Source organism: Mytilus galloprovincialis, chromosome 1 (assembly GCF_965363235.1).
Source record: "Mytilus galloprovincialis chromosome 1, xbMytGall1.hap1.1, whole genome shotgun sequence".
NCBI lineage: Eukaryota > Metazoa > Mollusca > Bivalvia > Mytilida > Mytilidae > Mytilus > Mytilus galloprovincialis.
In genome coordinates, this window is record NC_134838.1 from 129,415,358 (window position 1) to 129,436,265 (window position 20,908).

Sequence of the window (20,908 nt, forward strand, 5' to 3'; positions counted from 1 at the left end):
TTCAATTCATAAGATAGTTTTTTTTTGAGTATGCAATTTTTAAAACTCAAGAAAAAACAAATTACATATTTATTTAGAGATAATTCATATAAATATAAAAGTTTACCTAAAACAAGATAATTAATTAATTCAACAACAAAAAAACATGTTCAAAATATTCAGAAACATAAGATACAAAATGGGACGGAAGATAACAAGAAAATCTAAAATTAAATTCGTAAACAATAAAATCTAAAACCTATAGTAATAAACAATATGACAAATAATATCAAAATAATGAGCTAATAAATGAAAAATGGACGGATCATAAAAAGACCATTTAATATATAAAGAAATCTAAATGAAAGTTAGCACAATTCAAAATGCAGGATCATATTAATATAAAAATTTTGTAAAAATAAGATAAAAAATTTGTCTATAAAACATGTAGATTGCCTCGATATTCGTGTATGAAAGACATTAAACAATTGATTATGATAACAAGGCACCTTATTTCTATTACAAACATATTTCTCTACAATCTAAAGCATGTAAGGTTCTACCCACACACCTTAGATTAACACCTGATTTACGACACTAATACCACATTTTGTTACTAATACCAATACCAATAGTACTATGTTCTGTCTAAAAGTCTATCACTATGCACATTTGACATAAATGCGTAAAATGTCTTAAAGTACAAATGTAATAATATGCTAGTCTATTAAAGAAAAGCGTGCAGTTGCCTTTTTTCACTGTTGATATTTTTAACTATGAACGTAATGATAACTATAAAAGAGCTGTTACAAGATTTTCCAGTTGCACTATTATAACCTAAATCTAATATGTCAAATTACTCCTGCTCGTAATAAAATTCTTCACCGGTTACTACATCATAATCAGCATCACGTGACCTTGTAGACGCTCTTAAGTTGTCATGGTCGCTACGTCTTGATCGTACTGATGAACGTAAAACATCTCCATTCTCTATTCTATCTTCTACGATAATTTCGTTATCGCGAACTTCATGTTCTTCGTGATGACGTTTGCTCTTCTTCTTCCTTCTACGTCTTCGTCGTCTGCGTTCTTCTTCCTCATCGTATGTGTATTCAACATCGGGTAGATAGTATTGCTGACGTGTTCCAGTGGATGTTACATAAGTGTTTTCTCTGGCACGTTCTGTTGTCTCACTATAAAAAAGATATAAAAACAATGAAGTTTATAATACAAAAAACATTTGCGTTTAATATATATTTATACATAAACTAACAATCATTGACATTTTAAAATCATAGCTAAAATATAAGATATATGACAAGTTAAGCAGGCAAGCGTTTCTGCAACCATTTAGTCTAAACGTTTTAAAGAAAAAAATTGGAAGATTGAAATACATTATGAAAGTCCTACTTACAGTTCTCTAGTTTCATCAGGCTTAAGGACTTGGTACTTGCTAATCTCATATTCGTCTGATGGCCGTCTAAAAAAAAACCACACATTAGAAATTAAACTTCGCTGTTTGAACAATGTCAATTGTGCTAATTCGGCTTTGAATGTCACTCAAAAAAGGTTAAGCATGTATTCATGTATTAACAGACAAAACGCAATTTAGAAATTGTTTTGGCTGAATTGTCATATTTATTGTAGATTGCAGACTTAGTTTTACTTACTTCATGGATAATCATTATTTTATCTGTTTGTCAACCTCTCCTTAATTTATATCCCAAGTCTAAGGAATTACACAATGCATGTTATTTACTATAAATACAAACTTAGTTATTACCTGTATGTTCTATGTTTCTTATGGCGTATCTTCCTAACCATAGTTGTTGGTGGTTCTCTACGAAAAAAAAAGATAACAAGTATTTAAACATGTCATAGCTTAAAATATTCAATAACTATCTCATTATAATTCATAATATCGGTGAAAAAAATAAAATTTAATACACAATATTACATAGAGTTATTAAATTAAACAAAAACTAAAATATTGATACGAATTAGAGTTACATTCTGTGTTAAAGACATAATGTTTGACTTACGATGCAACAATAACAGGTTCCTCATAAAATCGTGGAATTTCCAATTTACGCAGTGATATGACTGATTCCTCTGGTTCTTCATAGTAAACAGGTACTTGTACTATCTTAGGTGCAGGTTGTGGAGTTACCTTTTCTTTTTTACCACCACACAAGGAAGCACAGTATCCTAAAAACATATATTATTTTGAAACAATTAATTGATGTTTGATATATCCACATTTACTGTAAAGAGGAGATTTTGTGAGCTTTTCATTTTATGTAGATTATTGTCTATTGTTAGAGTATTTTGTGCTGAAGATGTGTTTTCCTACTTTGTTGTCACTGGTTTGCACTTCATTGAATTTTATTCAAAAAGTTTGTATTTTACATGAGTGTAAATGTCCCTTTGTATCTTTCGTCTCTCTTTTGAGTGTGCATATTAATTGCAATAGCTATTGTTTGAAAGGATTGTTTATGAGATGGTTTTAACTTCAAAAATAATTGAGCCGCATCTTCATTATTTTAGAAAGGACATTTTAGGACATGTACAAAACCGAAAAATGTGTAACTGTCCAATCAAATAATAAAATCAATCAATTAATCAATCACAAGAAGAATACTTGACATTTCAATAACATTCAAAATAGTATTAGGAAACAGTCAGGTCTGACATATATATTAAGAATTCTACGATGTCGTGATACCATCCTTGAGGTTTAAACATTCTTGTTAAATTGAGGTTTTATAGTCTTATATAAACACGTACCTTGACAACAACAACATATGATGATTCCGATGACTAGCAGTAAAACAAATAGAATGGCTAGAATAATGGCGGCTATTTCTCCAGTAGATAATGATGAAGATGCACCTGTCGATGCTCCAAGGCCAGGATCTACAAAACAACACAGGAAAACCTCAATTTTTAATATATATCACAAATGTAAAAAAGGTAAGAATTATTTTGAAAGTATCTCAACGATAGATATTTAATAATCCTTTTATGTCTTATAAAACCATCACATGTCTCGTACAGGAAAAGCGAACAAAGCAAAGTTCAGTTTAAAAACGTAACAGGCCCCTTAATGAAAAAAAATTAAAAAAATTGAAACTCCTGAAACATCAAAAGGAAGAAACTGGCTGGTTTGTTGAAAAAAAGAAATATCACAAGACTTCTATATAGTTTAATAATGTCTTCATATAGATAATCATGGAATAATTGCCATTTAAATCTTTCAACAGCATACAATGATTAATTTCTGTACACTAACATACTTATTTAAACATAATACATTGGTATAATAATAGGAGTCAAACTCAAAATACACCAAGAAGAAAAAGATTATTTACTCAATAAATGAGTTCATAATAGAAATAATCAATTAGACGCTGATTTAGAAGTTAAAAAAGAAAGTAAAAACTATTCTAATAAAGAACGATCACATCAGAAATTGTATGATAATTATCACACATTATAACATTTGATTCTCATGCTGACAAAGCCATGGAAGCTGTTAATGAAAAAGACAAAGATAGAGAGACAATCAAATACTGCGTACCTGCTGGGTCAACTGTAAAGTAAACATCGGAATAATAATACAAGTGGTTATATTATTAATGAATGTTCTAACTACCCTTCCACAAGAGGAAAAGTAAAGTATGACAAGAAAAAAGAACCAACATGTGCAATTAGTGAAGCAATAACATTTCAGTAGGACTTAAACGGTACAAATCGTAATGTCAATGAGATTGTCTAAATTAAACTTCTTCTTAATTGCTTTTCGTAATAATATAAGGAACAAATAATAACAAACTATATAAAAACAAATTCCATCTATATGAGTAATGTCAGAAAAAAACGTTCATTCAACGACCAGTACAAACATTAACTTGTACGATGCCTTTTTTTTAACAAACCGTTATCAATACCTTTAAGTACAAACACATTCCTGTATGAAGACATACACTTACCGATCCCTGTTCCTATACCGATGCTAAATGCAATGTCTGCCGATGATCCTACTGCGTTTGTAGCTCTACAGGTATAGGTCCCGGCATCACTTTCTGTATCCATGTTAACAACTAGTACCTTGTTGGTTGACGATAGGGAATTACCGTTGTAAAGCCATTCCCAAGCAGTAGCCGATGGGTTAGCACGTGTGTCACAGCTAAGGCTGACAGGATTACCAACTGTTTGCGATATACTGGTCTGTGCAACCGTGCTCACTGGTATATCTACAAATGATAAAAATGTTAGGTTAATTTATATGTTTGAAGTGAATAGCATGGGTTTTGTTTAAGACACTGCATTTGCAAAACATTTTTTTGGAAAAGATGAAAGAAATTTTTGAAGTATGCAAAAAGTAAAATCACAAAAATACTGAACTCCTAGGAATATTCAAAAAGGAAAGTCCCTACGCAAATAGCAAAATTAAAAGTAACACATCAAACGAATGGATAACAACTGTCATATTCCTGACTTGGTACATTTAGAAAGGAGTGGAATGAGCCTGAATTTATAGCTAGCTAAACCTCTTACTTGTATGACAGCTCAAACTACACAAAGACAATCCAGTTTTGCGTATTGGATTTGTTAACATAACCTGTATTGTTCAAACTGATGTAATACATATCAGTTGACTTTGTTCTCAAAGATACAAACAATATATAACTCACGCTGAACATCAACATCTTCCCATGTCTGTCTGCTTCCCTTAGTGTTGGTAGCTTTACATAGATGTAAACCATCATGTTCAGTCCAGAGGGAATTAGATATAGTAAGGACAGCACCTTCATGTATCATAACGTCATTGTGATACCAGTTGTATATTGGAGCAGGATCACCATCAGCGTCACAAGTCAGGGTGAAACCTTGACCTTCCTGTACTACAACACCTGCTGGTGTTATTCTTATGTATGATGGCGCAGCTGAAACATTATAATATAAAATCGTTAAACAGTTCCGAAGTTTCAAGATTGTACTTTGAAAAAAAAGTAAAATAACAATACCGAATTACGATGGAAAAAGTTTGAAGCTACAGTATAAACCTTTGGTTAAAACTGTTACAGTCATTGATACTTTGTATCATCAATTAAAATGTTTGCTATAAGGAGTGCATAGTTAACCTTTTATACATCGACACATTAAACGAGAAGGGAAAACATCTTATTAATATTCGCTATTATGGATCTACCTTTATCAGAAGCTTTCAAACAAATCATATAAAACCAGCTATCTATTGCTACAAGATATAGTGAACTATCCCAAACTTTAGAAGTAGATCAGAATAATATTTCTATTACAATTATCAAACTGGAATACGGACTTCATCAACGATGACTCATTTAATAAATAGACAATTGTACATGACAAACAATTATCTAATATTTTGTCAATCAATATTCAAATCTGAAGAAAACAAACATTCAAGTCAGCAGGATGTCTACAATCAAACAGTTTTAATAATGACGAATATGACTTACTTGATGTATCAACCGAAAGAGTGACAGATGATGAATCTCCTTGTCCCACGGTGTTTACTACTGAACATCTGTATGATCCTTGATCAGAAGCAGCCAGGTTAGTGATAGTAAGGCTAGGATTAGACAAGGTACCACCGACGTATTTGCTACCATCAACTGTGATGCCTTGATTTCCTTTGCTCCATATAACATTAGTAGCTCCTGGGTTTGAAACGTAGGAGCATTGTATTGTTATAGCCTGTCCACCACTGCCTTGGGACGGTTGTGAGATAGTAACATCGGGCACATCTGTGGAAATAAACATACACTTTTTGTTAGATTTAGGATAGAATTGGTATGAATGCCAATGAGACAACTCTCCTTCCAAGTCACAATTTATAAAAGGTCTTTTTATTAAAAGAAGGCTGATCAAATGATAAGTAATTCCATAAAGCTTCACTAGACTGAAGATGTCGGCCTAAATTCTACTTAATTTTATTTTCTGAGTTTTGCATGCAAATGAAAGACTATCCATCATGTCGACAACTTACAGAATTGATAAAAAAAAACAATGATGATCAAACATTATCAAGTAGGGTTTTATTGTCAATAATAAGTAATAAAAAATACAAATAAGATTTCATTGTTGATAATTCCTAATGAAGATACTTACATTGAACCTCTACTGCAACAGTTGCGTCAGCATTACCATAGGTGTTGGAAGCTCTACATTGGTACGTTCCGGCATCTGTTCGTGTTGAGGATGTGATCTGAAGAACAGAACCTGTGGACAACTGCGTATTGGAATTGCCCTTAAACCAGGTGTATGTTATCGTTGGACTTCCTAGGGCTGTACATGTAGCTGTTATAGTCTGGCCTTCATTTACAGTTATTGGACTGGGACTAATAGCAATGGATGTAGGTGCATCTAAAATTAAAACAGACATTTTACTCATTTTAGACTGTTATCAGCAAGAAGTTGAGAATAAATAACTATGCATACTGGAAATTCGTTTATAAACACACTATCGCCATCTATTTTGCTCAGAGTCTCTTTCCTGACATGTTTTACGTACAGATAAATGTTGTTTTTTCTGAATACAGAAACGTTCTTTTAGAAGGATAAATGACTATAATATTTACCTCCGGTCACAGTTAGATACACATTATTACTAGTTCCTGTTCCCACGCTGTTTGTAGCTTGACAAACATACTGTCCTTGGTCGCCTTCTTGTACAGTGTTAATAGTGAGCGACGGGTTAAATATCGTTCCTCCGCTGTATCGGTTACTACTTAAATCCATAGTTGTAGTCACACTATTTACAAGTCTCTGCCAGACTATCTGGGTAGCTGCTGGTGTTGCTGTTACTGTACAGGTTATTGTCACAGAATTTCCCACCTTCACAGAGGAGACGATTGACGCTGTGACAGATGGGATATCTATGTATAAGAAAAGATAACATTATTAAACTCTCTAATTACACAAACATCATATCTAAATTATGCAGTCAGATCGAAAGTCTTATCAAACTAAAACAAGTGCAAATTAAATATTGTGGTGATTAATCTTTTATTGTAATGAAAAAAAAGACGTGGTATGTTTGTTGTATTGCTATGAGTTGTTATTAATTAAAACTGACTAAAAAAGTCGATTTTTTGAAAAAATATTTAGCAAGAAGTACATGGATAGAAGCCACTATTATGTCATGTTTGTGAAGTTATATTGTTCATTTGTATCTGCTTTAGACTTTACCTCACGGTATTATTTTATATTTCAGCGGCATTAACATCTTCATTTACTTACTTCCGACAATATCTAAGAACGTCTGGGAGCTTTGACCTGTGCCAACAGCATTAGTTGCATGACATATATAATTGCCTTCATCAGACGTGTCTACGTTGTTGATAGTCAATGACGGTGACTGTGTTGTTGATCCGGAATATTTTGTAGAGGAAGCAGGATTCAGAGTTTCTGTGTTGCCATTGTTGATCTGTCGTGTCCAATAAACAGCAGTGTGTGCAGGGTTGGCAGACACTACACAAGCCAATACAATGGTATTCCCAATATTTGTGGAGTAAGTTGGTTGACTTACTGTAACTACAGGAACGTCTAAAAAAGATTGGGAAAAAATAGAGAACATGTTAGAAAACATATACGCGCTCCATCAATTTAGAATTATATTAGAAAACGTTTTACGAGATACATTGACAAATCAATTTACTTTTTTAAAACCAATATTTTGAGATGGTTTTTTATATTTTCAAAATTTTAATTTTAACTCCACATCAATGCTTATTAGCAACAATAGCAGACTATAACAGCTATATATAAAAGTACAATACTCACTTCCAACAACTGTTAAAGGTCCTTGTACACTCTGACCAGTTCCGACAGAATTAGCAGCTAGACATATATAATTCCCACCATCGTTACTATTGAGGTTAGTTATGGTTAGGGATGGTGTACTGACAGATGATCCAGTATATCTGGAGTTAGACATGTCTACAGTTGAAGTTACACTTCCCGAAACTTTCTGCCAGTAAACAGAGGTCACACCGGGATTAGCAGATACAGTACAACCAAGTGTAATTGTGTCTCCATAGTTTCCAGTAAAAGATGCCTGAGTAAGACTTACACTAGGAACACCTAAAAGAAAATGGTTGATACATGCATAAATTCCATCCTGTTAATGTAATAAAGGTTTAAATACAAATTTAATAGAGTTACTAAGGCAGAGTTTTTGTGAACAGAGTTTCAGTCCATCGTGTAATAATTCATGATTTCGTTATGGAGCCTTTAGAACAATATTTTTTTTTCATCTCGTCTGTATACTAGTATTAATACGTGGGCGCCATTTGTAGTAGATGATTTCCAATGCTAGGAAAAACACCAACGAAAGATAAGGTTCCGATGTTTTATTATACCAGTAGGTAAACAATATAAAAAGAAGATGTGGTATGATTGCCAATGAGACAACTATCCACAAAAGACCAAAATAACACAGACATTAACAACTATGGGTCACCGTACGGCCTTCAACAATGCGAAAAGCCCATACCGCATAGTGAGCTATAATAGGCCCCGATAAGACAATGTAAAACAATTCAAACGAGAAAACTAACGGCCTTATTTATGTAAAAATAAATGAACAAAAAACAAATATGTAACACATAAACAAACGACAACCACTGAATTACAGGCTCCTGACTTGGGACAGGCACATACATAAATAATGTGGAGTCTTTTTGGTAAACAGGTTACTTGTGGAGTGAGTCTAACATATATTCACGACGTTATCACGGAGTCAAATTAGATGGTAAATTGTGAAAACAATCATTATATTAGTACTTACTTCCGGTAACAGCCAATACAACCTGGGTACTCTGTCCTGTTCCTACACTATTAGTAGCATAGCAAACATATGTTCCTTGGTCTGATAACTGTGCATTGGATAATGTTAGGGAGGGTGAGCTGACTGATGATCCACTAAATCTTCCTCCCATGTTAACATTTGTAGATGAGCCACCAGATATATACTGCCAGTAAACGGTGGTGTGTTGTGGATTAGCTGTTACGGTACATGTCATGGTAACAGAATCACCAACATTTACAGTATATGCTGACGTAGGCGCTGTCACAACTGGTATATCTAATAAAATACAACATGATTTTAATGATAATCAATTGGATTTATACTTCAAGATTTACGAAGCTCAATGAATTAATTAAAAAAAGAAAGTTTAAACTCCAGTAGGCAAACTTAACATTAGATGGATTTGGCAATTCATTTTAGTCCTTCTTGGTCAAATTTCTTCTTAATGTCAAGTTTGCAAATCTTAAATAAAACTCCAACTGTTTGGAATAGTTATCAAAGGTTCCTCGAGTATTGTTGACAAAAGATAAATTTGACATAACTTCAAATGAAAACAACAGAAAGCGTTGCTAAATCTGAAAACAATTTGTTAGTTTTTTAGCTACACACATGTAATCTGGTGAGGAATATATTTTTTATCGTTGAATTTCAAGGTCCAAATATTTATCTTCTTAGACAGAATGTATAACATAAAACATATTCCAGTAAAATGAAAAAATGTAATTTGTGATAACATATGTTTATACCTTATAACTTGTAAAATGTGAATAATATATGTATAGTGAGTTTGATGTTATGTCAAGAACATACTTACTGCCTAAAACATCAAGGAATGTAGAAGAGCTGATTCCAGTACCGACACTGTTGGTTACTTTACAAACATAATTGGCCTCGTCGGATTCGTCAGCGGTATTTATTATCAAAGATGGTGACTGGGTGGTGGAACCATCATATTTACTGATAGCTGTAGATATAATTGTGACCTGATTGGCTACAGTCCTTTCCCAAAAAACACTAGTAGGTGCTGGGTTTGAGGTATATGTACACTGCAGTGTAACTGATGATCCTCTATTGACTGTGTATGTAGATTGTGGAACAGTGACAGTCGGAATACCTTAAAGAAATCAATGTATTTTCGTTTAATATATTTAGAAAACAAACGCGATAACATTGTAAACATTTCATGATTAAATGAACTTTCGAAACAAAATTTTTAATCCTGAACTATAGACATAAGACATATTTATTCTATACTTTCACTTACTTCCAATAACATCTAAAAACGTTTGTTGACTTTGTCCAGATCCAACGCTATTAGTAGCTTTACATATATAGAACCCCTCATCTGATATGACAGTATTACTTATGACCAATGACGGTGAGCCAACTGAACTTCCGCTGTAACGACCACTGGACATGTCAATATTTGTTGCTACATTATTGGTGAATCGCTGCCATGTGACACTTGTCGCTGATGGAGTGGCACTTACAGTACACTGTAATGTTATTGAATTACCGACGTTGATAGAGTAACTGGTTGATAGTACTGTTACTACGGGAACACCTAAAATAAATTCAAAGGGACAGACATGATGTATTCAACGATCGAATGAACAAACGTAAGATATATCAGGATTAAACGGGAAACTGCTGACATAAATTTTTAATCTGGTTATTTGTACCCTTCTCTTAATTGGAACTTTTCAAAATGTCAAATTAGTAGACAGGTTTTTATAAGATGCTTGTAAATAATAAATCGCCTACGCATGTCTAAATTTGTGATCGGTATGTATTAATCAGTAAATTACATGTATAAATACAATATGAAAATAGATGCGTTTAGATAAACTCAACTAAAGTTTTAAATCAAAGAAACTTTAGATTTTGAGATTTTCATCTCCATTACGGATAAATTTACTTACTTCCCGAAACATCCAGGAATGTCTGTGAACTGGTACCTGTTCCGACACTATTCTGGGCACTACATGTGTAATATCCTTCATCAGACAGGACAACATTGAGAACAGTCAAAGATGGTGATGAGGTAGTAGATCCTGAGTATTTATTGGACTGGAAGAGATTGATATTTGTTGATACTCCATTTACAACTTTTTGCCAATTAACTGATGTATGAGCAGGGTTGGCTGACACGGTACAAACCATGGTAACGGAAGAACCCACAGTAACACTATACTGTGCTTGGGCAATGGTAACCACTGGTATTGCTTTAAAAGTAAACAGAAAAATAATAGATAAATAGTCGTACGAATCTAATTGAGAATGTTTCATCTGGATTTCAACGTGAGTAATCCAAAAATGATAAAACAACAGCTTTCTGATGTTACGAGTTGATTTTTGTTTTGTTATTTCAACTGTTTACATAAATATCCTTTTCCAAGTGACTTAACTACCGTAACACATATTTGATTGACGGTTTTTATCGGTATTGTCTAAGACATTTCTAATAGAAACGTTTGATATAAACTTTTTTGAGCACTTTCAGTTGAATTTCGAGAGAGCTTGCGCAGGGGCACGCATATTTCCAAATCAGTTGTGGTGAACAGACCGTTTTTCGAAAAAGATCATTTGTAGATTAACATAGAATGAGAAAATATTTAGTTACTTACTTCCTTGAACGTTTAAGAAGGTCTGGGTACTAGTTCCGGTTCCGACAGAATTTGTTGCTTGACAAGTATAGTACCCTTCATCGCCCTCAACAGAGTTGGAAATTGTCAAAGATGGCGTACTGACAGTCGCACCTGAATATTTATTTGGGTTACTGGCTACGTTTATTGCAATTGGTACATTGTTTGTAATTCTATTCCATTGAACACTTGTGGCTGACGGGGTGGCAAATACAGTACATGTCAAAGTTATAGAATTTCCAAGAGCAATAGTGTATCCTTGTCCGACAGTCACTGAAGGTGCATCTGAAAAAGATTACACATTATGAAGGAATAAACACGAAACAAATGGAATAGCATACAAAAATGAGCGCTTGAGGTATTGTGTAACCAACATTGTTCACATTGTATCATTAAAAGACCAACACTTCAACTGATGTAGATAGATACAACTGTTTTAGTTTATAATAAATACAAAGTTTAAAAGAAGTCAACAAATTTTTAGTATTTCTTTTGCATATCATTGTATCGTGTAGATAAACTTACTGCCAACTACAGAAAGCTGAGTTTGTTGACTCTGTCCAGTTCCCACAGAGTTTGTAGCGTAACATGTGTACGATCCTACGTCATTACTGTCAGCATTTAGAATTGTCAGAGACGGAGTTCCTGTTGAAGATCCAGAATATTTGTTCGAGTTAGTGTTAGTGTTGATATTTGTCTGTGCGCCATTTGTGATCTTTTGCCAGTACACATTTTGTACTGCAGGAGTTCCGGTTACAGTACATACCAACTGTACTGACTGTCCATAATTCACACTATAGGATGACTGTGGTACAGTGACTGTTAATATACCTGAACAGGAATAAAGCATAATTAGATTGGATCTAATATAACACTACAAATGAACAAACAATAACATTTTAAATTAAACGTAGAACATAATTACTGATACTTGTAGAGAGGCACTATTTGACCAAATAGAAGAACATAAAAATATATTAGATACCAAAAAAAAAAAACAACAGATGAACACACTTACTTCCGGAAACGTCTAAATATGTCTGTGAACTTTGACCTGTGCCCACTGCATTTGATGCGGTACATATATAATACCCTTCGTCTGTGTCAACAGCGTTAGAAATTGTCAAAGAAGGTGTATTGGTACTGCCTCCTGAATATCTATTGTTTGATCCTATATTACTTTCCTGTCCGTTAACTATCTTCTTCCATGTCACGCTTGTATGAGATGGATTAGCTGTCACAGTGCACTGGAGCGTGACAGAAAGACCAATCTGAACTGAGTAATAGTTGGATAATATCTGTACACTAGGAACAGCTGTAAAAAGTAGAATTGTGTATAAGACATTCGATCTATACGTACAGCTGTAAGAGAAAGATTGTAGATCAACAATAACATTTAGAGTTTTACAAATTATTGTTGGCTAATAAATTTTGTCAGGAACTATCTTTCACATTGAACACCTATCAATTTAATAGAAGGAAAGAATGGTTATTTTGTATTTATATCTGCATTAGGCGTTTAATTAAAGTGCAATACTTATTAATATAGTCATTCATCATATTGATATCAGAGGTATCTATATAGTCACACATCATATTGATTGATATCAAGGGTATTTATGTACTGATGTCAGGGGTATTTATATATTCACACCTCATATTGATATCAGGGGTATTTTCTATTATGTAGTACTTACTTCCTTGTACATCGAGGTATGTCTGAGAACTTTGTCCAGTTCCTACACTGTTAGATGCAGAACATATGTAGAATGCCTCGTCCGTAATTCCGGTACCAGTGATAACCAAATTAGGGGAGGACACAGTACCACCCTGGTATCGCCCTGATATAACCACTGTTGATGGTATACCATTTTGTATTTTTTGCCACGATATACTTGTTTCTGTTGGTGTTGCAACAACATTGCATACAATTGTTGCTGTATTTCCGTAGTTAACGGAGTAGTAGTTAGAACCAATAGTCACTGCAGGGACACCTATAGAATGATTGTTTAATATTTAGTTCATTTAATTCAAAAGCACTTGCAGCATACATTTTATAACTGATTTGAGTAATTGTAAGTTGGTCGAACGTTTCATTGTTCATCAACGCTTTGGACAAAAGATTTTATTTTGATAAAACAAGGAATTTATTAAATAATCAATGTGGGACTTCTTTTGAAAAACATTGTGATGTTATTATACAAATAATTAAAATCTCAATAAGATAAGGTTAATTCTACAGACACTTGTTTTTCTTTATTTTTAAATATCTCTCTTGATTTTGAAATCAAATTGATCGGATTACTAAAAGTAGCATCATTTTCTTGGTAATTGGTGTCAAAATATGCATGTATGGTGAATTACATATGCTATGTTTGAATGTACAATAATTATTTAAACGTATGTACAATATAAAAGGTAAACTGTCTTATTTTCATTTCTTTATTTATTTTCTAGTACAGTCTACTTACTTCCAATGACATCTAAAAATGTTTGTGAACTTTGACCTGTGCCAACACTATTTGTCGCAAAACATATATAGTAGCCTTCATCATTAAGTATTGCATTCGATATTGTAAGAGTTGGACTGTTGACTGCAGCACCGGAAAACCTCCCAGATATTGTAACTGCTGTTGTTACTCCATTTATAATTTTCCGCCACGTGACTGAAGTATGGCTAGGATTGGCTTGTACATTGCACACCAGATTGATGCTACTTCCGATGTTGACAGAGTAGACATTTTCTTGTACTGTCACAACGGGTATGTCTGGAAAAGTCATTCATTTAAATATTTTAGTTTTAATTAATAATTGTTTGCACGTGACTGGTCCTTAATAAATCAAATTAGTTACATTTTACAATGATATCAAGAAAGAAACCGTGGTTATGAAATGGAAATATGACTTATTACTGCTATATAGTTATCATTCCAAAAAAAACTTACTTCCAATGACGTCCAGAAAAGTCTGCTGACTGTTGCCAGTTCCAATGTTATTTGTAGCATAACATATATAGTTTCCTTCGTCCGATGATTGAGCGTTAGTAATGACCAGTGACGGATTGGAGACAGTGGAACCACTGTATCGTGAGTTGGAGGAGGTGGTATCAATACTTTGTTGTTGATTGTTAACTATACGTTGCCAGTATACAGTGGTGGCAGCAGGGGAAGCCACTACAGTACAACCAAGAGTCACAGTCGCACCAATGTTAGTGTTGTAATTTGATAAAGCTACAGTTACTGACGGCAAATCTGAAAAAAGTAATATTTTACTGAAAGGATTTCTCAGAAAAAAGCTATTTTAAATCATATTATTTGTTGCTTTATACATTTATACTCTTTTTTTTTCAATTAAAGCAAAAGCAAAGTATTTGGTAGAATACTTCATTTATAACTCGAAAAAACGAAGAACTTATGTTGTACTGTTATACCACTGTCCCAGGTTAGGAGAGGGTTGGGATCCCGCTAACATGTTTAACCCCGCCACATTTTTTAAGTATGTGCCTGTCCCAAGTCAGGAGCCTGTAATTCAGTGGTTGTCGTTTGTTTATGTGTTACATATTTGTTTCTCCTACATCGATCTTTTGATGTCGTCCCTAAGGCCGTTAGTTTTCTCGTTTGAATTGTTTTACATTGTCTTATCGGGGCCTTTTATAGCTGACTATGCGGTATGGACTTTGCTTATTGTTGAAGGCCGTACGGTGACCTATAGTTGTTAATGTCTGTGTCATTTTGGTCTCTTGTGGACAGTTGCCTCATTGGCAACCATACCACATCTTCTTTTTTTATAACTTATATAAATTTTCTGTATTAACTTCTTTTAAATTTTAAAATCGAAATAAAAACTCACAATCCTAGTGTCAAGATAACTGAAACATTGATGCTTTCAAATCTGACATTTGATAATTTTTTTAACCAGAAAACACTTACTTCCTGTAACAGTCAAATATGTCTGAGATGAAGTTCCAGTTCCGACAATGTTAGTTGCTGTACAGACATAGTAGCCCTCGTCACTCTGAGCAGCAGTGTTGACAATTAGATTAGGACTGTTAACAGTTGGTGTGTTATATTTCCCAGCATTAGTAGAAAGGGAAGATTGTACTCCATTGATAACTTTATACCACCGTACACTTGTGGCACTTGGGTTAGCGGATATTGTGCAGACAAGTGTTGCTGTCTGTCCAAGAAGTACACTGTAACTATTGGACTGAACTGTCACTACAGGTAAATCTGCAAAATAAAAATGTGGTTAAAGAGCCATCATTTCAAAATGTATTTAAAATTTCAGATCGCATAACAACAATACAAAATACAATGGGATATTCTATTTGTATTAAGAGATAAATACCAATACAGTGTACTTTACATAAACCAAAAGCAAATCCTATGTTTCTAAAAAAGTAAAATAACACAAATATCCAACTCCGATGAAAATTCAAAACCAAAAGTTCCTAATCAAATGCATTACCACAAAGCATAAGCTCAAAGAGTAAAGTAAACATGATTTATACGTACTTCCAGAAACATCTACATAGGTCTGTTGACTCTGTCCTGTTCCCACTGAATTTGTTGCATAACAAACATAAAATGTTTCATCATTTTGATCCACATTACTGATTGTAAGAGATGGGTTACTGACGGTAGATCCGCTATATTTGGCTGTGTTAGCTGTAGAAATGGTAACTGCCTGTCCGTTCTGGACTCTAGTCCAGTACACCTGTGTTTGGGTTGGAGTTGCACTAACAGTACATACTAGCTGGACAGACTGTCCAAAATTCACAGGATAATTAGTTTGTGCAACAGTCACAACTGGTATATCTATAGCAAAGAAAATAAAAAAATCACTTTAAAAAATTACATATTTAAAAAGTGAGTGTGGAGTATTAATATTAAACATAGTTTACAAGATGAACAAATATTCGTAAGAAATATTTTGTCAATCATTCGAAGAATATAATGTAACTAAGAATATGTATAACTCATGCCATATTTGATAAGATCTGATTTTAACAGCAGAACATTCCTATTTTACCGTTTACTTAAAATAGTCTGTACTTACTTCCCACAACATTAAGTGTGGTCGGATTACTCTGTCCAGTACCAACATTATTTGTTGCATGACATCTATAAACCCCAGAGTCACTCTGAGTCGTGCTGAGGATGATCAATGATGGGGAGTTTACAGAAGATCCTTGATACTTCTGGGTATTCGTCATGGAGATGGTCTGTTCGGCGTTGTTACCGACTGCCACGGTCCAGTAGATATTGGTTTCTGTGGGATTAGCTGACACGGTACAAGGAATGGTAATTTGACTACCAACATTTACACTGTACGCACTCTGGGGTATGCTTACTGTGGGTAGATCTACAAAATATAATCATGTACGTACTATAGGCTATTCGAATGCAACATAGATTATAACCTTTATTTTGATTGTATAACGTCACAAACTTTCATGGCATCAATTCACAAAACGAATGGAGGCCGTTCTTACACAAAGTAATGTTAACATGCTCCATGCAATTATGAGATAACTGTATCGTATTGTAAGCTCTGACGGCATCGATTGGTGATTTGATGGTCGCAAATACCGGTTTGCTGACTCCACTTAGGTGTCACCAGTTAACTTAGTTTGCGACCATCAAATCACCAATTGATACAATCGGAGCTTAAAATACAACACAGTTATCTCCTCATCGCACTAACATTGCTTTCTGTAAGAACGGTCTCATCTCGTTAATCAAGTAATTGATAAGCCCATCAGCTGCATATGTCATGTGAACAAAAAGTCAAAATCATAGGTGATCGGTCATGTGCTGTATTCTGTTTTTGCTTTTTTTGTTTAACAGGTATTTTTAGGCTTTAAAACGATAATGAATGAATATCACTGAGTATTTGAACAATAGTTTAATATTAATGCAAATTAATTACAATTCTTTTAGTTTGAAAATATATAGTTAACATCACTTACTGCCTACAACATCCAAAAATGTCTGACTACTGGAGGCTGTTCCGGCTGAGTTTGTAGCAGAACAGACGTAGTTTCCTTGATCCGCCTCCGTGGTACTAATGATAGTTAGAGATGGAGATTGTACTGTAGATCCACTGTACTTGTTAAAGTTATTTGTACTCATATCAACAGTTGTTAGAACACCATTCACAAGTTTTTGCCAATAAACGTTAGTGGCCGATGGATTGGCAATAACTTGACAACCAAGGACTACTGTGCCTCCAAGATTCACAGAGTATGTGTTAGACAAAACTTGCACAGATGGGACATCTGAAAATAAGTAAGTTTAAATTATAGTCGATTTACGGCGACAATTTTAACAAAAAAAATCTTGAATCATTGTGACTATTATATATTAGTTCTGTCTCCTTGTGTGTTCGTTTATCTTTTAGATAAATGTTGTCAAATATTTGCCTGTTGAGTTAATTCATATACTGGTTACATATATACAAACTTTCAATATTGATAAAATGAACATGACGCAATATAATGCATGTCTTATATTTGTTTTACATGGAACCGTTGAAAGCTTTACATATCAGCTAAAAACACAGAAGCAGTTTCGGAAAAGAGTAGGCTAAGGCCGCTACAAAGTAGCTTTCGCACCCACAAAGTGGAAAGGGATTGATATAAGTTTTAATAAGTTGTTCCCCAATCCACCATTAATAAATATGTTTAAACTAACGCTGGTCTTGTGTGAATTGATATGAAGCCATTTGAAGCTTGAAGTCCTTCAAAACAATTATCTTTATCAATGTCAACATAAATTCAATAATATTGTATACGATAACTTACTTCCAATCACATCTAAAAATGTTTGTTGACTACTACCAGTACCCACACTATTCTGAGCATAACATTGATAGTATCCTTCATCAGACAACTCCAAGGCAGTGATGGTTAGTGATGGCGAACCTACAGTCGAGCCTGTATACCGCACATTATTCATATCTATACTTGTCATTTGTCCGTTTACCAGTTTTCTCCAGTAAACACTGGTTTCTGAAGGATTAGCTTGTACTGTACATACCATTGTTACAGTTTGTCCGAAGCTACCAGAGTACTGATTCTGACCAACAGTAACTGTAGGTAAATCTAAAAAAGGCATACATTTTGATTTTAGTTAAATAAAGATCAAGTTATCAAATGTTTTTTGAAAGAAAAGCAATATTAGCAATTTGCCATTAAAAACCCCTATACAAAACAAAAACAAATTCAAAACATAACAAAATTGAACTACAGCAACCAAAACAAAACTTAGTGGCACCAGAAAATAACTATCAAAGTAGCAGCTATTTAATTTGTGCTCTTCATTCAAACAACAATTTGACTTGTGTGATTAACATTTGAGCGGTAAAATAACCGATCACCAGCCCAGTTATCAGCACTTCGGTGTTGACATGAATAGCAATTATAAAATGGTCATTTTTATAAATTTCCTGTTGACAAGACTTTGAATTTTCCGAACCACTAAGGATTTTCTTATCCCAGGAATAGATTGCCTTAGCCGTATTTGACACAAATTTTTGGATTTTGTGGTCCTCAATGCTCTTCAAAAAACTTTGTACTTGTTTAGTCTTCACAACTATTTTGATCTGAGCGTCACTGAGGAGTCTAATGTAGACGAAACGCGCATAAAGTCCTGGTATCTTCGATAACTAATAATCGATAGCCGATGACAAACACGTTGAAGGTAAATGATCAGTATTATAACCAACATGCTTATTAGTATTGCGGTAGTCCACGCAGTTACATGTATGAAAATGATTCTAAAACTTACTTCCTTGGACGTCTAAGAATGTCTGCTGACTGGTTCCAATACCGACACTATTAGATGCAGTACAGATATAATTTCCTTCGTCACCAGATACAGCATTACTGATGGTGAGAGATGGTGTACTGACAGTGCTACCAATCATTCTGGATCCATCTACTGTAACTGTAGTGAGTACACCGTTAACGATTCTTTGCCACGTGACTGATGTTTGAGTTGGGTTCGCGGATACCGTACATTGCAATGTAACTGTACCGCTAAGCGATACCGAATAGCTGTTGGAAGATATAGTAACCACGGGAATATCTGTTGAGTAAAAACATAGAATATCTCTTTAGAAAATTATTCACACTGCAAAAACTATTGATTTCTTAAAATATTTGTGGAATAGAATGATAAAATACTGATATTGATATAATGAGTTTGGACATAGTCGTCAATAATAAAGATATTGAGGACTTTGTGTTGAGAACAGTTCAGACTCATTTGTAATACAAAATGTATTTACAAAACTGAAACATTGATCAAAAACAAATAGAAATATACTTTTTCATTAATGCATTAGTAATTTACCTCCAGTAACATCTAGGAATGTCTGTGTACTTTGTCCGGTACCAACACTATTGGAGGCAAAGCAAGCATAATTGGCCTCATCGTTAAGATCAGCGTTATTTATTTGTAGAGACGGGTTATTGACTGTGGAACCACTGTACTTGTTGTTACTGTTAGCTACATTTATATCTGTGGTTACGCCATTCTTTATCTTTCGCCAGAAAACGTTTGTATGAGTTGGATTTGCTGTGACTGAACATACCAGAACAGCAGAATTACCAAAGTTGACGTTGTAGTTCTGTTGTTGTATAGTAACAGTTGGTGTATCTACAATTAGTCAAAGTATTTATTACTAGTCTTAAGGTTGGTTTTTTCATATCTTTCCTACAATGGATCAACAATAAACAAAGTTTTATATAGCTAGGTAAGGCAATTTTTGCTATGACATACTGGAAAACGCAACCTTTGTGTGAACACTTTGTTATAAAAGGTGTGAAATGTAATATTCTAGTAAAAAGAATCATTCAAAAATGAATGTCTATTTTAGTTTTAATTACCTTTATTGAATTAGTTTTCATTCAAATGCATTGTGTTGATATCCCACTGATATTTATTCTAGATTAACTTTCATGAGAAACGTTAATTTTAATCTGGATTTAAATGTTAACAGAAATATAATTCAACGTGAGTGTTTAGATTAGTAATTAAAAAAAAATAATCCAGAAAATGTACTTAAAAATGTTAACGTGGATTCCTATACATATAAATAGCAATGCAATGAGGCAACATTGACCAAAGAAAAATAAATTTCTTAAATTAGATACGGATTATAAGAAAGAAAAAACAACTTTATCATAAAAAAACATATTGTAATTTCCGTTGTTTATATGGTTTAAATACAAGAACTAGAATACAAATATAATAGTTGGTTTCAAAAGGTGTATATGAATGCTTTGCACGTTTTCATCTTTGATTGTACCCAAGAATACACACCTGATAAAAAGAATGATTAATAATCGAACTAATATCGAATTCAAGTTGACTATCCACCAAGAATCATTTCTTACCAAAAGCTCTTTTTTTTTAGTTTA

The 20,908-nt window shown here is 33.6% G+C and overlaps 1 protein-coding gene across 3 annotated transcripts in view; it reads right to left on the bottom strand.

Moving 5' to 3' along the window:
* Positions 1–55: 55 nt before the first annotated feature.
* Positions 56–20,908, bottom strand: part of LOC143059081 (hemicentin-2-like) — a 35,154-nt gene continuing 14,301 nt past the window's right edge. For 2 of the 3 annotated variants that reach the window (XM_076232556.1, XM_076232567.1), the window contains exons 10-39: positions 19,839–20,144; positions 19,272–19,571; positions 18,287–18,586; positions 17,453–17,761; positions 16,540–16,845; positions 15,996–16,298; positions 15,411–15,710; positions 14,427–14,732; positions 13,953–14,249; positions 13,179–13,475; positions 12,500–12,796; positions 12,007–12,312; positions 11,464–11,766; positions 10,759–11,061; positions 10,101–10,400; positions 9,651–9,950; positions 8,816–9,112; positions 7,810–8,109; positions 7,267–7,572; positions 6,606–6,902; positions 6,136–6,390; positions 5,484–5,771; positions 4,677–4,928; positions 3,972–4,235; positions 3,560–3,571; positions 2,767–2,895; positions 2,022–2,187; positions 1,763–1,819; positions 1,394–1,459; positions 56–1,172 (exon numbers count right to left, since the gene is read on the bottom strand). In XM_076232556.1, the coding sequence (XP_076088671.1) occupies positions 836–1,172; positions 1,394–1,459; positions 1,763–1,819; positions 2,022–2,187; positions 2,767–2,895; positions 3,560–3,571; positions 3,972–4,235; positions 4,677–4,928; positions 5,484–5,771; positions 6,136–6,390; positions 6,606–6,902; positions 7,267–7,572; positions 7,810–8,109; positions 8,816–9,112; positions 9,651–9,950; positions 10,101–10,400; positions 10,759–11,061; positions 11,464–11,766; positions 12,007–12,312; positions 12,500–12,796; positions 13,179–13,475; positions 13,953–14,249; positions 14,427–14,732; positions 15,411–15,710; positions 15,996–16,298; positions 16,540–16,845; positions 17,453–17,761; positions 18,287–18,586; positions 19,272–19,571; positions 19,839–20,144 (7,859 nt within the window). In that variant the 3' untranslated portion in view covers positions 56–835. The remainder of the gene's footprint in view (positions 1,173–1,393; positions 1,460–1,762; positions 1,820–2,021; positions 2,188–2,766; positions 2,896–3,559; positions 3,572–3,971; positions 4,236–4,676; positions 4,929–5,483; positions 5,772–6,135; positions 6,391–6,605; positions 6,903–7,266; positions 7,573–7,809; positions 8,110–8,815; positions 9,113–9,650; positions 9,951–10,100; positions 10,401–10,758; positions 11,062–11,463; positions 11,767–12,006; positions 12,313–12,499; positions 12,797–13,178; positions 13,476–13,952; positions 14,250–14,426; positions 14,733–15,410; positions 15,711–15,995; positions 16,299–16,539; positions 16,846–17,452; positions 17,762–18,286; positions 18,587–19,271; positions 19,572–19,838; positions 20,145–20,908) is intronic. The other variant, XM_076232575.1, reaches the window with a different exon arrangement.